General features: G+C 42.4%; 1 protein-coding gene across 4 annotated transcripts in view; it reads left to right on the top strand.

The window, feature by feature from the left end:
• RIOK1 (RIO kinase 1) overlaps nt 1–15,215 on the top strand; it is a 33,292-nt gene that overhangs the window by 4,541 nt on the left and 13,536 nt on the right. Inside the window, exons 2-6 of one of the 4 annotated variants that reach the window (XM_032991974.2) lie at nt 7,669–7,769; nt 8,439–8,554; nt 11,675–11,805; nt 13,259–13,472; nt 14,645–14,735. In XM_032991974.2, the coding sequence (XP_032847865.2) occupies nt 13,323–13,472; nt 14,645–14,735 (241 nt within the window). In that variant the 5' untranslated portion in view covers nt 7,669–7,769; nt 8,439–8,554; nt 11,675–11,805; nt 13,259–13,322. Of the gene's footprint in view, nt 1–7,668; nt 7,770–8,438; nt 8,555–11,674; nt 11,806–11,848; nt 12,226–13,258; nt 13,473–14,644; nt 14,736–15,215 lie in introns of those variants that run through there. The other 3 variants (XM_032991975.2, XM_032991973.2, XM_032991976.2) reach the window with 3 other exon arrangements.

The raw sequence follows: 15,215 nt of genomic DNA, 5'->3' as shown, positions 1-15,215 counted from the left end.
GGTGTGTTGATGAGGCATAAGCCTTTGAAGCGGACGAGGAAGAGGGAATGAGGACATCTCTCCTAGACAAGTTAGCAGGCTAATGAGATCCTAAGAGCTGCTGGCAGGGTTCAGCCGTCCTGTGGTGCTTCAGTGCAAACATATCCTTCTGCTGTGTTTGTGTAACAAGGTGTAGGGCAACATACACACATTTTAGTGACTGTGTGCACTCCTGCATCCCTCCCAAAGGAGCTCGAGTGGCTGTCTAGCCAGGAGCTAGTAGCAAGTACTCAACTAGAAAGCTAAGGAGGCTTGCACCTCTTGTATTATGTATTTATTTCTAGGATGTAAATGCACCGCAGGGCCCTAATTGCCTTCCAGAGTCCATTGTATACACTCTATATGAACACAGAATAGCAAGGAGCAAGAGGGGTAAGGGACACAGTAATATTTGTTAGCAGTACTCAGTACATGCAGACAACCTCTGATGTTTATCATTGTGAATAATGAACTCATCAGCTTGGCCTTGGAAAGTTTTCATTTCATTAACTGTCCTGTGATTGCTACGTTTTTCATGTGCTTTGTAACTAAACGTTCATGGTAATAAAAGCTTGAGACTTGGCTGTAGTTTATATATACATTGTCTTCCAAAAACTAGCAATTGCACTAGCAACTTTTAAGAACAGCTTGCCAGTGATAAACTCCAAGCTGGAAGTAATGCTTTATACATTCTATGTAGAGCCTCTTTGTTGTATGTGGTTTTAAACATTCTTTTAGCTATAGAATCACAGCTATCAAATGTAACCAGCTGTGCTGATCTTTGTATCATGCCTTTCAGTCTGTACATTGTTATCTTCAACTTGCTTGGGCTTTTCTCTGTTAGATTTGATCTAGTTGGACCGAGAGATAAGCCTATAGAATAAGTTACAAATCAACCGAACCTTTTTATTAGACGTTCTCCCTTCGTGAGAGGTAAGGAACAGCAGCTCCTGGGCTTGCCTGGAGAAGGTAAAACCTGCAAAGTAAAGAAGCTGTAGGTTCAGTTCACATAATTACTCTCTCTTCACTCTCTGAGTGCAAGTATCTCCTAAAGGATTGGCATACACTGATACTGCACACAGACTACTGTACATCCTTAGGCATGCTGCGCTCCTCATTCATTAGAATCGCTGGAAACATTTCTTGACTCCGTTCTTGATCTTCCCAATGAAGTGTATGTTACAGAGTAAATAGTGCAAGTAATTTGACTGGTATTAGCTTATGCTGTAATGGCAACAGTTTGGTTTGTTCTAGAAGTGACTAATAGAAGGATGTAACACCTGGTATCGTAGATGAAGGGTGCTTTTTTTTTCTGAATAATTTCCAAAGTGACCTAGAAATCTGTTGATTAAATCTCAATAGGCATTATAATGATAGAAAACTAATATGATAGTGTGTGTAATAATGGGTATAATTATGTGTTTACTGGACATACTCTTCAAATTATTGCTTATTTGATTTTGATTAAACTTCCTTTACTGGGAGGCACATGTAAAGTGTGAGGGAAACACTGTGAATCAAATGGCTTTCATAATTAGTTCAGTAAAAAGCATTACTAAGATTCCTATGTTCTTGTACCACAGAACCTTTCTTAATCAGCCAGACTCAAGCATTCAGAAAAGACCTACCTTTTTCTTTAAGGTTTTCTTTTCAACAGTAAGGTTCTTCATTTTTTCTTGCAGTTCAATAATAGTTTCATTCTTTGTGATATGTTCAGTGATAGAATGATGATCTGTATCCTAGCGAGTGTAACAGTGGGGGAAAACTAGCAGTGTTTGAACAGACAGAGAACCAGAATTTAGCCCAAGGTTCATCACTGCCTTTCCTCAGAGTTAACTGAAGGGTAATAGTGGTGCCTTGACCAAGACAAGCTATAACACATGTCAAAGAGACATGCTAGGAAGATTCTGAACACGTACGATCAGGTAATTTAGATTGTATTTATTTAATATATTTGCTTTTTGAGTATTAAAATAAAGAATATATTATGAAACCTAACACAGTGTGTGTGAGTTTGAGGCCCGAGCCTCTATTAAGATGTGTTAAGTAATGTTAGTAAGGGAGAAGAATCTAAGAGCAGGCCAGTGTCATATGTCGTATATGGTGAAAGAAAAATTATATTCTAAACCTAAAGTCTGTAGAATAGGAAAATAAAATATAACCAGTAAGAGAATATGTACACATAATTACATATGGAGTAATCAATAAACAAGGCATCCAAGGCTATGGTAGACTTGTCAATGTTAGAGAGAAAAAAGGGGGGGAACTGAAGATTTAATTCCTTGTTAGACATTACACTTTATGCTATGGGAAGTGAACTAAGACAAAAATGGGAAAATGTACTGTTATGAGTATATTCAGATTTAAACACTATGTTCTGAGTCTGAACACAGTTTTCTTTCCCTGCTCAGTGAAGGAGCAAAGCTCTTTGAACAAGGAAAAAAAAAAAAAAAGTTTCTTTTACCTATAAGAATCAAGCTCTTGTTTTATTACCTATCCAGTTTTGCAACTAAACTCAACCATGCTGCGTTTCATTGTTTTTTTTTATTTTGTCATGACTCTATTTTTCACACAATTTATATAAAAATGTAGCATATCAAATCAATAATTGATCTAAGAAATTAAGTGGTAAAATAATGTATCTAACCTTTGTCAGATGCACCAGGAGTGTTATCAAGCATTATGACACAGTGATATGTGGATTGTCAGCTGGAGGAGTGTCGTGGTTTGGGCCTGGTTGGCAACCAACCCCCGCAGCTGGTCACCCTCCCTTCCCCCTCCCCACCTGGGAATGGGGGAGGGAAGTAGAGGGGTGAAGGGAGACTTGCTTGCTGAGATAGAAACAGTTTAATAATGGCAATAAAACTAAAACAATGACGATGATAGGGAAAAAAAAAAAAAGAAATATATAAACAGGCAATGTACAGCGTAATTGCTCACCACCCGCTAACCAATTCCCAGCCCGTTCCTGCCGAGCAACCCCGAGATACCAAGATCCCGCAATTGCAATCCCGGAAGCGAGAGAGCTCCTTCCCAACCACCCCTCCTCTATATAGTGAGCATGACGTTCCATGATATGGAATATTTCACTGGCCAATTAGGGTCTGGTGCTCTGTCTGTTCTCCCTCCCTGCTCCCTGTGCCCTTGCGCACGGGCAGGACATGAGGAGTCGGAGAGTCCTTGAAGTCTCGGTAGCAGCTGAAAACATCAGTGTGCTATCAGCGTTCTTCTCATACCAAACCCAAAGCTAAATCCAAAACACAGCACTCATCTAGTCCCTGAAAAGGAGTACTAACTCTGTTTCAGCCCAAACCAAGACAAAGAGATGGTGACTTTTCAGAGGCTGAGAACTTCCAGAGTCACTGGGACTCCTGGCAGAACCTGTTCCTGCCACTGCCTCACCCAGGTACTGTGGTTCTGTGCCATGGTTGGTGGGACAACTGCCTGTGCTGGGGTCACCCTCAGCTTCTGGCCCATTTTCCCCTGTGGATTGGCCCCATTCCTGCTGTGTGCTCCCTGATGGTTAGCTTGGGCTTTCTTGGGCCCTGAACTGAGTACACTGGGACCTTGCCCTCAGAGTCCCCTGATAGTTCCTGGTAAATCTCCAGATCCTCGCTGAAGACTGCAACCAGGCTACAAAAGCATATCGCGGCCCTACAGGCTTCTGCATCTGAAGTGACCCCTGCCCCTAGGTTCCTGAACTGGTGAGGGTATGGGGGTTTATTAATGGGATGTGGCTAACCTCTGTTGTCTAGCCAGCAGTCATTATCAGCTCAGCAGTAATCTGCTGGCTCTCAGGAGCCTCGTATTCCAGCTGGGTGCCAGTAACAAGGAGAATGCTGCAGAGATTTGTCACAGGACCTGTCCAATTTAATAATTTTATCAATGATTTGGAGGGGGCTTTTAGGGTTTTCAGATGGCGTGACATCGGGTGGTGGTATGGGTGTAGCAGATAAGCTTGAGTGCAGGGCTGCCACCCAGAGGGACCTAGGCAAGCTGCAGGAATGAGGCAACAGGAGCCTTAGGAAATTCAAGAGAGACAGTCCTGCACCAGGAAAGGAGCAGCCCCATCAACAGACAGGCTGGGGATTGACTTGCCAGGGAGAAGCTTCTGCTGAGAAGAACTTGGGTGGGCCCTTGTAGGTGCGAAGCTGCCATGAGCCAGCAGTGTGCCCTGGCAGGAAAAAAGGCCAAGAGCATCCTGGGCTGTATCGAGAGGAGCAGAGCCAGAAGATCAAGGTGAGTGACCATCATTTCTCTAATCAGTGTTACAGTGCATCTAGAACGCTGCGTCCCGGCTTCAACCTTCCCAGCTCAGGGAAGATACAGACAAGACTAGACGATTTTTTAAAGGTCCCTTCCAACACAAACCATTCTGTGATTTTCTGAAAACTTTATCTAGAAGCGTCTGCAAAGCTGAAGAAAGACATAAGGTGTCAAACTTTGGAACATTTAAGTTCTGATCCTTCCATTCCTTTTCCCCTCAAAGAAGCAAAAGGCGATTTTCATAACTTTTTATTCCCTCATTCAATAAATTGCAAAGTGTTTGATCACTACTTGAAATTAGATGATTGCATAATATCTGTATAAGACAAAATGCCACACTGGGACTCAAGTCCAGTAAAGGATTTAAGAGAAGGAGTGCTCTTAACTTTAATGTTCTGGAAGAGAAACACAAGTTTATATACTTTCCTGGTTCTCAAATTCTTGGTCAGAACCCGCAGCTTGAGTCTGTGGAAGTTTGTACTGATAAGGGAAGGGAAACTGTTGTACATGGCAACTAGGAACTCTATTCATTACAGATACTTATGATGCTTACAGTGTTGTATCAGTCTGAATTACACCTTAGCTGTCTGTGATTCTCTGACTTTTTCATATCTCTTTTTTCCATCTGGCAGTTTCAAGCTGCAGGATGCGGTTTTGTTCTTGGTCTTTCACCCTCTGTGCTGCAGTGTTCAGTTCTCTCTTCTGAATTCACAAATCTCTTGTTGCATTGTCTTTATCTCGGCTTGTTTGTTTTCAAATTGTTCTTGCAATTCAAAGCTGAGCAGGCAGCTTGTTATATTTGGATCACAGTTGTTGACTTTCTGCCAACCTGCCATCCTTTTCTCCCTGAAATTTTGTTTGCAAGGATAGGAGCCATTTCTGTGTATTCTCCTTTTCTTCCCTTAGCACATGAAGGGCTGAAGTTACAGCCTTGGCCTCATGTTTCTGCCTTTTTTCTGAGATGCTGCAGTCCCCATATCTTTTTGTCTTTCTTGCATATGGTATGATCCACCTTCAAGCACTGTCCCCTAAACTTGGTCTTCACTTCTGCCTCATGATTTATTTGAAGGAAATGATATGCAGATTTAAGTTCTTCCACATTTCTACATGTTTCAGAAGGGCTTTTTTTTTTTTTTCAGTCTCAGCATCCTCAAGACATTTGATAGCACTAAATAAAGTTTCCTGCATGACTTTCAGCTATCCCCTAGCTTAATTTTTCTCCTTTGTAAATTTGCCTTTTGTTTTACTTTGTCCTTCAGTATCCTTCTTTAACTTGTTTAGTTTTTCCCCCAAATGCTGTTGCTGGACAGTTTTTGGTTTTAACTCTTTAAAATTGGTCTTCAGAGAAATGGTTTCATAATAAGAATCAATAATCTTCATCCTCTTAGTCACATCATCTAGACCTAAATGCCCTTTGTTAAGCAGTAGTTTTCCCCTATCTGACCTTCACCAAAACCATGTTGTCACAGTGAAGATCTGTGATTTGGGTTTATTCTTGCTGAGTCTGCTCTAGCTCCCTCATGACCCCTCTAAAATTTGTAACTGTCTCCTGAAATTATAATTTTTCCAAATGGTAATTGGAATATTTTGTTCCGCACATATCTGAGGATGCTTCATAAGGGCTTGGGCAGGGGCTTCCTGTTCTGTAAGTGGGTAGAATCCCTTTATTGCTTCTGTCTCCTTGCTTATATTCTTCTTTGTGAGCGATATATTGGAATGCTGGAGTAAAAAGTGCTTATCAGCTTTCAACATTTCCTAGGAAGGCAACCACATTCTGACATCAACTAATTAGAAAAATGAGAGGTCACATGGCTTGACAATAATCTCTTCAGAGAAGGCGGAAAGGATAAATTTGAGTAAGCTTCCCCCATCCTGTCACAGTGCTAGTAGGGTTGTGTCATTCTTATATTGCAAAACAAGAGGTCACACCCTCTCTTCAATTTATGCAAACTATTTTTTCACTAACTTCAGTGGGAATTTCCCATCCGTGAAGATAAATCAATGTGGACCAGCATTATGAAATGATGAAGCTGAAGGAGCCCACCCTTCTACAATGCCTACAGTCCTTGCACCTGCATCAAGCTCCAGTGGAGTGAAAAGTCTAGTGTCATTTGTCAGATTTTGGCCTAATTTACAGTAATCTTTGACATTAATGCAAGAATTTAAAAACCCAAGAAATTTACTTTAAACTTGGCCAAACAACTTGATTGTAGAAAATGAAGAAAAATGTTATTTACTGAATTTTGAGAAGGCTAATAAAAAGGAGATCTTACTCACTGGAAGCAGAGGTAGAAGTCAAAAAAATATGCTCGAAATGCTACTGAATTAGTCTGTTGAAAGGAGTGGGATGGTCAGAATATTTTATAGTACCTTATGTAACAGTCCATATGATCTTCTTACTGAACTTCCTAGATACTGTAATAAAACAGGAGTAGAGTTTGATCCAGCATTTAAAAATGTTTAGTTTTAATTTTATTCTTACACTATCTGTAACTGAAAAAATTAGAAAACAGTATATAGGAAACAGCAGCTCACTGATTCTGGTGGAAACTGTCTCTCAGTACTTCCTCCTTTGTTGTACTGTATTACACTGTTCTTTATACATCTTTTCGCTTCTCTGTTTGTATCACACCTGGTATATACACAATGTTCTCATGCAAAGAATCAGATGATATGCTACTGTTGCTCCCTCTCCAGTTTTTTGGAGGGTCTATCTTTTGTCCAGTGGCTCCCTACCAAAAGATTGTAATTTGTAATAATTATAATTAAACACAATTTAATTTAAAAATTAATTAAAATTTAAAATTTTAATAATTTGTAATCTGAATGGGAACTTCAGTAAAAGTACGCTGCCCCCTACATTCAGAACTTAGTTAATTCAAGGTGCAACTCCAGCACCTGCATTTGATACTCTTAACACTTTGATATTATACATCTGGGAGGCCCAGCACTCACATATACAATATTGCAATATACGTGTCACTTAAAGCACTACCACTAGCTTTATCAGAGAAAGGTATTTTTATCATTCAAGCCTCCATTCAAGCAGCATAAAATCTTACCATGACTTCTTGCGGACTGGGAGTTTTGCTAGCCAAGTTCAAATTATCCTCTCCAGAAAACTGGTTCTCAGTACCAAAACCTGGCTATATCTTGAATAGAGAGCCATGGGATTGAGTGAGAAAATAAGACAGGTATTTTGTGGGGGATTCTTTAAAAATGCAATCTAGTAGTGATTCCCCCATTTCTACAAATGGCTTTTCATGAGGAACTATAAGGGGCTTAACTGGTAATTGTTCTGGCAGTGAAACCTTTTCCCTCCTAGATTCCTGGAGTTCTTTTTTAATAGTGTCTCTTCCATCTCTTTTCATCTCACCTGCTCAGCATTCTCCTTTGATGTGATGGTTCTTCTTTGACTATGGATTCTTCCTCTGGCAAAAATGTGTCCACACCTGAAGATTCCTTCTAGTTGGCTATGCAGAAAGGTACACTGCTTCTATTGCAAGTGTCTCTATGACTTAGCGACTCAAGTGTTTTCTGAGACGTATCTTGAAAATTTATGTAGAATCAAAAAAAGAATTTTCTTACAATGTTCTCAAAGAATACTCATGGAAATAACATAGCTGTGGAGGAGAGGTACTTTGCTTGGAACTTAACACATGAATCATTTGCCTCCTCAGCATGTATCATTTTTGATCAGGAGGCACCTAGCCAAAACATGATGCAGCTACATGAATGTTCACAGCAGCGCTCAAGTACTGTATTACCTGATGTCTCTTTCCTATATATGTGTGCCTCTTCCAATGTATGTATAAAGTCGGAATATAACCTGCAATATTGGAGTATCAATTATACTGCATGAGATGTAGGCGATCTTGGCCTCCTGCTGTGCTGCTGTACAGAGTTAAAGTAAAGGGACTGCAAAATGTACAGCAGAATTTCTCTTAATGTCCAAGACAGCATGAACAATTTTTTCTAACAGTCACATGAACTTGCTTGCTATCAGTCTTTGATATAAGTTACTGTAGTTGCAGTGAAGTTGGAGAGCCTGAGCTCAGCTGAACCAGCTGGGGCCGTATCTCAAGAAAAGGCCATCTGCTTTGATGGGTGTGTGTAGCTCCTCACAACTACTTGTGCTCTATGTGTTGTGACAGCTTACTGTGATCGTGGGCAAGAAAGAGGGACTCAGCTGCTAGGGAAGTACTTCACTCTTCATTATGCTCACAGAGTAGAAGGGGAATGTAGCAGCAGCTTACTTCTAAAGCTACATGTAAGTAAACTGAATGCTGACCTTATATTTCTTCTCTGTATGATCACTGTTCAGGACATAGAGTTTTCTATTTTAGATAGCTTTTTATGTGAACCATCTAATTTTAACAGTTTCTTGACCATATGCTTTCTTTTTCCCCTTCCTATGTCTCTCCATGCTCTGTATAATCCCTATTGTTCCTGTCTTTCACTCATGACATGCCAGTAAGGCATAAGCAGCTGTCCTCAAAATCTGGTGAAGTCTGTTGATTTCAACAGGCTTTGCATCAGCTCAAGATCTGTGAGACAGCACTGTCTGTAAACTACAAAGTACTGCCCTGGCTTATTTGGTAGGGGAGGGGTGTGTGATAGAAAAAATGCCATTGTAACTCATCCTAGCACGTGGCAGTTGAAGTCCCTCTCATGTTTGATGTCACCAGCAGGAACATACTGCATGTCAGATTTTCTAAGACAGGCTCAGAAACGCCGATTCCTTCACAAAGCTGGCAGTCTGTGTCTTTTCTTCCCTTTGGGTTCTACATTTCATCTTGCAAATACAAAGGGTTACTGGTCCTCTCAAGTTGCTTTTCCCAGGAAGGAGCAAGACTCACAGAGATTCTGAGTACAGTCTCTGTACCCAGTTTCCCAGCTTCGGTGTCAACCAGAATATATCTCTGTCTTATATAACATGCAGCGTTAAGTGCAGACTTGTGCATCTCTAAGTGTGAGCAAACATTGTGACTCTTAATTTTCAGGAAAGCTAACAATGAAGTCATAGGCAGAGTAAGGGAGGCAATAGTTTTCCAAGGACAGTCTTGTGTGAGGAGGACCACGGAGCTACAGTGGTGCAAGCTGAATACATAGGCTGACAGAGGTCTGTACTCCCAGGAATGCTGACTGGTAAACCTGTCACCTCTTTTCACATGCCCTGTTGTATGGTGGCTGGCACATGGAACCATAATGCTGCTTCTCCACTTCCCTCCTGCTAACCTGCACTGTGCTCAGTAAGCAGTGGAGAACCTGAAGTCCCTATTTTCCTTCAGTGTGAACCTGAAGGTAAATGCTAAAAATAAGTTACCTCTTCAGAGAGATTAAAGGCAAAGGATGGTATCTTCCTACTTTGTGTCCAGGTGAGGTGGAATAACTGTGGGCTATGATTGCCTGACTCCATCCTTCAGATCACTTAATTATATTTGCCTGATGCAGTCTATCTACATAATTATATGAGCTTCCTCTCCTCTCTAATTGCCTTCTAAATGCTAATGCATTTATCTTCATGTCCTATTGTGTGAACACAAGAAACATTTCTATTTTGGAAATGAGAAACTACATCCCTGAGAGTTGCACGGAGGGAGTTACCAAAGGCCATGCTGCAGTTCAGCCTGTGATAGATCTGGACCAAGAATCAAAAGCGAGTCTAGCGCTTTGTAACATAGGAGATCCTCCTTCTGAAGGTACCACTATTACCTAGTGGCCTGTTTTGCTTAACCCTTTTGCAGTTGAATCATTTGTAGAACAGTTTGAGTCCATTTCCAGATGAGTTCTTAAAGCCTGGGAAAAAAACAAAACATGATGCAATCTATGGCTGTAGTGGAAGTTATGTGGAAGCCTGGAGCAAAGAAATCATAAATATGAATGTGGGAATCCTCCGGCAGTGTTTTGTCTCAAACAATTCCCTGTCATTACAATAAATGAGTATTTTTACTTAAGAGCACTGAATAATTTATTAGACAGTGAAATGAATCTGTAGGATAGCACATTCTCTGCAGCTTCACCCCTATGGATTAAGAGTCCTCCAACAGCTGGTTCTAGGAAAAAGACTGGTAAACAGGTGGTCTTAATCCAGTTTCTGGTGCTGGTGGCCGTATGTTGGGAGAAAGAGCACAGAGCAGGTCTGCGCAAAGACAGCTCTTGCCTCCCAAAACTGGTGGCTACTCCAACCAGGTGACAGCAAGGCATGCTGGCAGGGCAGCAACTGGAACTAAGCTTGATGACTGTGTGTCTTGGTGTGTGACAGGGCCACTGGCTCAAGCCGTGCCTGTCCCCAAACCAGAGGCGAGCCCTGCACTGCTTCCGCTGCATTCATTCACAGCTAAATAAAGAATGCCATACGTAGCATCGCGTCCACTTTCAGAGAGGTCACTTGGCACTGAGTTCCTCAGCGTAGGGGCTCCCGTTTTTGCTCAGCATTTGTCTGATGTCCAGCACGATGGGAACTTCCAGGTAATTCATAAGAAATAACAGAGCAGTTTGTTTTCATATGGAATCAACCTTTCCCCTTCCAGTCCTCCCTTGTGACACGGCGGGGAATTGACCTGGGTATCGCAGCGGCTGAGCAGCAGGAGGGCCCTCCAGCAGTGCTCCCTCTCTCCTCTGGCTGAAGCCGGCGGTGTCCAAGCAGAGCAGCACTACCTCCTCGTGCAGTTAGGTCTTGTAGGTTAAAAAGTTCTTTGGGAAGCAGTTGTACTGCTGCTTCGTACTGACACTGTACTCTTTTGTGCCTTATCAGCTGGCACTTTGCTACGGAAAGAGAATATTTGACTCAAGATGCCCACTTTTATATGAAGGAGAAAAGGGGTATTTAGGTTCCAGGTGCTCTAGTGTCAGAAGCTGAAGTGGCAGAACTCAAAGACAGTCTGAAGTAAAGCTGTAGCTTTAGACGTGTCAGAAAGTGGCTCGTTGCTTTCCATATTGAGAGCCTCCCAATGGGCTGACTTTACAGAAGTGTTGCTGATTGAAGTGACATCTATTCCATTCAGTCTTTTTAAAAGGCTTCTCTGTACAAGCATCCCTGTTTTCTGCACAACTGCAGATTTTTGCTAGCCTTTACATAAACCACTTGGATAATGGGGAAACATCTACAAAAAACAAAAAAAAAGACTGCATTTTAAAATTTTACCATTATGTGCCAGATAGCGGAAGTGTAGCGCTCGCTTTTATTTTCTTAATCCTATATTATATTGGTATATAAATAGATCAGCACATCGTTCAGTGTAAGGGGTGTTACAGTGACCTAGGATGCTTCCAGTGAGGCTTGAAAACGTGGAATTCCTCTGGCCTCAAATGGAGCTTTATTAAAATAAAGATTGGAATTTAACAGTTCGGAGTATATTAAATAAAACTCTATTCATATCTATTACAGACGACACTAGTGTTTTAGGGAAAACAACCACGAATCTGTGGCATAAATGGTCACTTCTAGTAAAGAAAGGCGAGTTTGAAGACGCAACATTTTCAGACTGGATTATGCGATATTATACAGACGTACCCCGGGTGAGTATTTATTTATTTACTTATCAGTGGATGCTGTGAGTGCCCCCAGAGGAGAGCTGTGGCTGCCGGGTCCCCCCTCGCGGCGCTTGCCAGAGCTCCGCGGTGTCTGCCCGCTTTGGGCAGGTTACCGACCCTCTCACCCCGCCGCCATTTCCAGCCTCCCCTCACACCCGCCGCCGGTCACGCTGACGTCAGGCGCTCGCAGCCAATCCCCGCGCCGGAACCTGAGAAGCGGGCGGGGCGGAGGCGGGTCCCGCCCACCTCCGTTGTGCGGCGCACGGTGCTTACGGTCCCTCAGCGTGGGGCGGGGGGAACAACCCGGTGCCCCCGGCCGCTTCCCGCCGCCAGCATGGATTACCGGGCGGTGGCGATGCGCCAGGCCGTGCCCGGGCAGTTTGACGATGCGGATTGCTCCGACGGGTAGGCAGCGGCGAGGGGCCGGGGGTGGGCCGCGCCTGTCGGGGCGCCCTGCGCCGGCGTGAGGCGAGGCCGGGCGGGTTCCGCAGGCCGCCCGGCAGCGGTTTTGGGGACACACACGCACACGGGCATGTTGCCCGGGGTAAGGCTGTACGTGTGAGGGAAGGCAGTGGGCGCTCGCTCGGCTGCTCAGGCGTTTGCGGTGTCTGCTTCGCTGCTGAAACGGGCAGACCCACCTGCGGGCTCGGGGTGGTCGAAGCAATCTCATCTTTGTGTTGTTTGATTGTAACTGAAGCCGCGGAAGAGAACGGGGGGTTGATTAGGACAGGAAATAACTTTGATTAACTTTGGAATCAGAACAGGTTTTCTGTTGCACTGGAAGCCCGGCGCTTTTTATATTTAGTGGTGGTTTAAAAAAGAACAATCTTGTGTTATAGGCTCAAGCCTTTTTCTTTCTAGTTTATGATTCATTTAATTAAATGTCAAATGTCATCAGAAAATCTGCTTTGGGACACGCTTGTTCTGGTAGAAACGTGCAATGTACTACAGACAGTAAGACACGAGTAAGTCAGAAGGCTTCATTTCTCCCACAATTCTTTTTAAGGTCTGACTTTTTCCATGTAGGTGCCCTGAGTTACCAGCAGGTTGGCTGCCTGCCCCCGGTGAGATTGTGTGTGATACCTGGTCTGGTGGGAATCTGCTGTGGCAGCGAGCAGAGCGGTTCCCCTCTGGTGAAGGAGCCAGCTGGCCTGATCTGGTGTATTCATCTGACTGGACTCAGAGGCATCCAGATACATGTAACCGCAGAACAAGTTAGGAGGCAGCACTGATGTGGTGAAAAAGATAATTTAAATTTAGTCCATCCTTTAAAGGCAGTGACTTTCTCATATATGCTTGCTTAAAGACAGGCAAAGTGAGAAGCATCACATGGAGGGCTAACCTGGTGAAATCATTTGGTGGGATAAATTTATTGAATTTTTGCTGACTGTAACAATCATTTGCAGTTATGTAAACATGTATATTTTTTTTTTTTAAGTGAATTTACACAAGAAACGGAAACGGCTAAGGAAGGTGAGATCACTGGGAACTGCCGGTCATGTATGTGTGAAGAAGTTAACACTGGGGAAGAAGATGGTGATGATGACAATGATGATGATGAAGAAGAGGAGGAAGATGAAGACTGGGACTGGGATGATGAGGTTGGAAGACTCACGAAGCACCACAGTGCTGCTGGTGGATGCAATCCACAGGTATGTTGAAGGCTATCTTGTGAGCATCAAGGGTACCCAAGAGCAAATGGGGCTGACCTGAAGGCTTTGTTCTTTGTTGATATTATGTTAAGCATAAATGCAAATGGAAATTACTGCTAGAGAATCCCCTTCCCCTCAGTCTGTTCCTCTGCCATGCCACGTGTGGACGTATTTTGCAGCCAGAGTTCCACTTGATTTCCTTGTCTCAAACTCTACTGCTGGATTCTCTTTGTCACTGCAGTCTTCCTTCTGTTCCTTACGTTTCTCAATTTTCATTACACACTCTGATCTTTACTGATGCTGCTTACTTTTTGGTATTTGTCCTTTGTGCTTTTGAGTATCTTTCCCATCTTTTCTATTTAATTTTAAGACCATACCTGCTTGTCACACCCAGGGTGAAACAGATTATGTTTTGGAGTAGTAGTGAAGGAGACGAAAACATAGGAGATGGAGGGAGGCGCTAGAAGTGAATTTACTTAGAATGTATGCTGTTGGCATAGAAACTCTGTCATTGTGCAGAATGAAAAGCATATGTGATATGACAACTAGGATCCTTCTGACCCTCGACTTGGACACTAGAGGTTCAAAACCTCTTTTTTCTTATTGATACCAACATAACAGAATAGTTGAGATAAATTTGAGTGGTGCTGATTATGGCATATCATGTCTGACTCACCATACTTGTCCTGGGTGATTTATTCTTGCCTTTAGTTAGAGGTACATGCTGTCCAGTGTTGGTGAAATCATGTTCAGATATTGATTGTGTTTGGAGAAGACTATCTGTAAGGAAAAATATCATCTTGGAAAGTTTTCTCTTTTCATTACCTTCTAATTTTTTCTCTCATTTTTCTTCTTGTTTATGTCAGCTATTTCCATTCCTTTTAGAGATAGATATTTGTTAATATGAGAGATTTGCAGCTCAATTCCAGGACTAGAAATGCCCCTGAATTTGGGCCATTTTTTTGAGTTTTCACTGATGTGTCACTTGTATTTTCTTTTCTTGAATTAAGTAAAATCTGGTGTTAATCCATATGTGTTTCCTCACCTTTTCTGGTTTTCTTTTTAGAGCTCTAGACGTAGACATTTGAGCTGACTTTTCCAATGATACTGTGTGTATTTCAAAAGGGCTATTTAGTAAAGACAATTTATATCCTTAAAATCCTTTGTTTCAGGCAAATAGACAGACCCCTAGCTGCAATTCAGCAAAAATGTCTACCCCTACAGACAAGGCTTTAAGGAAATTTGAACATAAAATTAATTTAGGTGAGTATAATTGCATTGTCTTCTTTGTCACAGAGCAGTATCTGTTTTAATAATTCTCAGACTAATTCTGCCTACCTTAAGCCAGAACTCACTGGAATGGCAGTTAACCATTGCCAGACAGATTTAAAAAATGCCTTTTGAGTACTTCAGGTTGCCTTTAGTCTCCATTATCCAGCTGTCATACCCCTTTCCCTCCCCCTTTAGAGCCACAGGACTGTTCTTTTTTTTTTTTTTTTTTTTTTTATTCTTCTCCAGACCACATAAAGTTAAGGTAGTTCTTCCCTAACTTCTGTAGGAGCAAGCTGCTGGACTGGAGGGAGGGTATCAGCTCTGTTTTGATGATGTTGGTCATTCTCGAAGCTGCTACCACAGACAATTGCAGTCCCCTGTAGTACTAGGGTGGTACATTATGCAACAGTTGTCTCACAGGAAGAGTTTCTGTGATAAGTGAAGAGGCTGCTGTTCTAGTGGGTATAGTTT

This window comes from Tyto alba, unplaced genomic scaffold (genome assembly GCF_018691265.1).
Source record: "Tyto alba isolate M040663 unplaced genomic scaffold, T.alba_DEE_v4.0 Super-Scaffold_48, whole genome shotgun sequence".
Taxonomy (NCBI): domain Eukaryota; kingdom Metazoa; phylum Chordata; class Aves; order Strigiformes; family Tytonidae; genus Tyto; species Tyto alba.
Note: the sequence above shows the minus strand (reverse complement) of the source record. Positions and strands in the feature narration are given on the sequence as shown.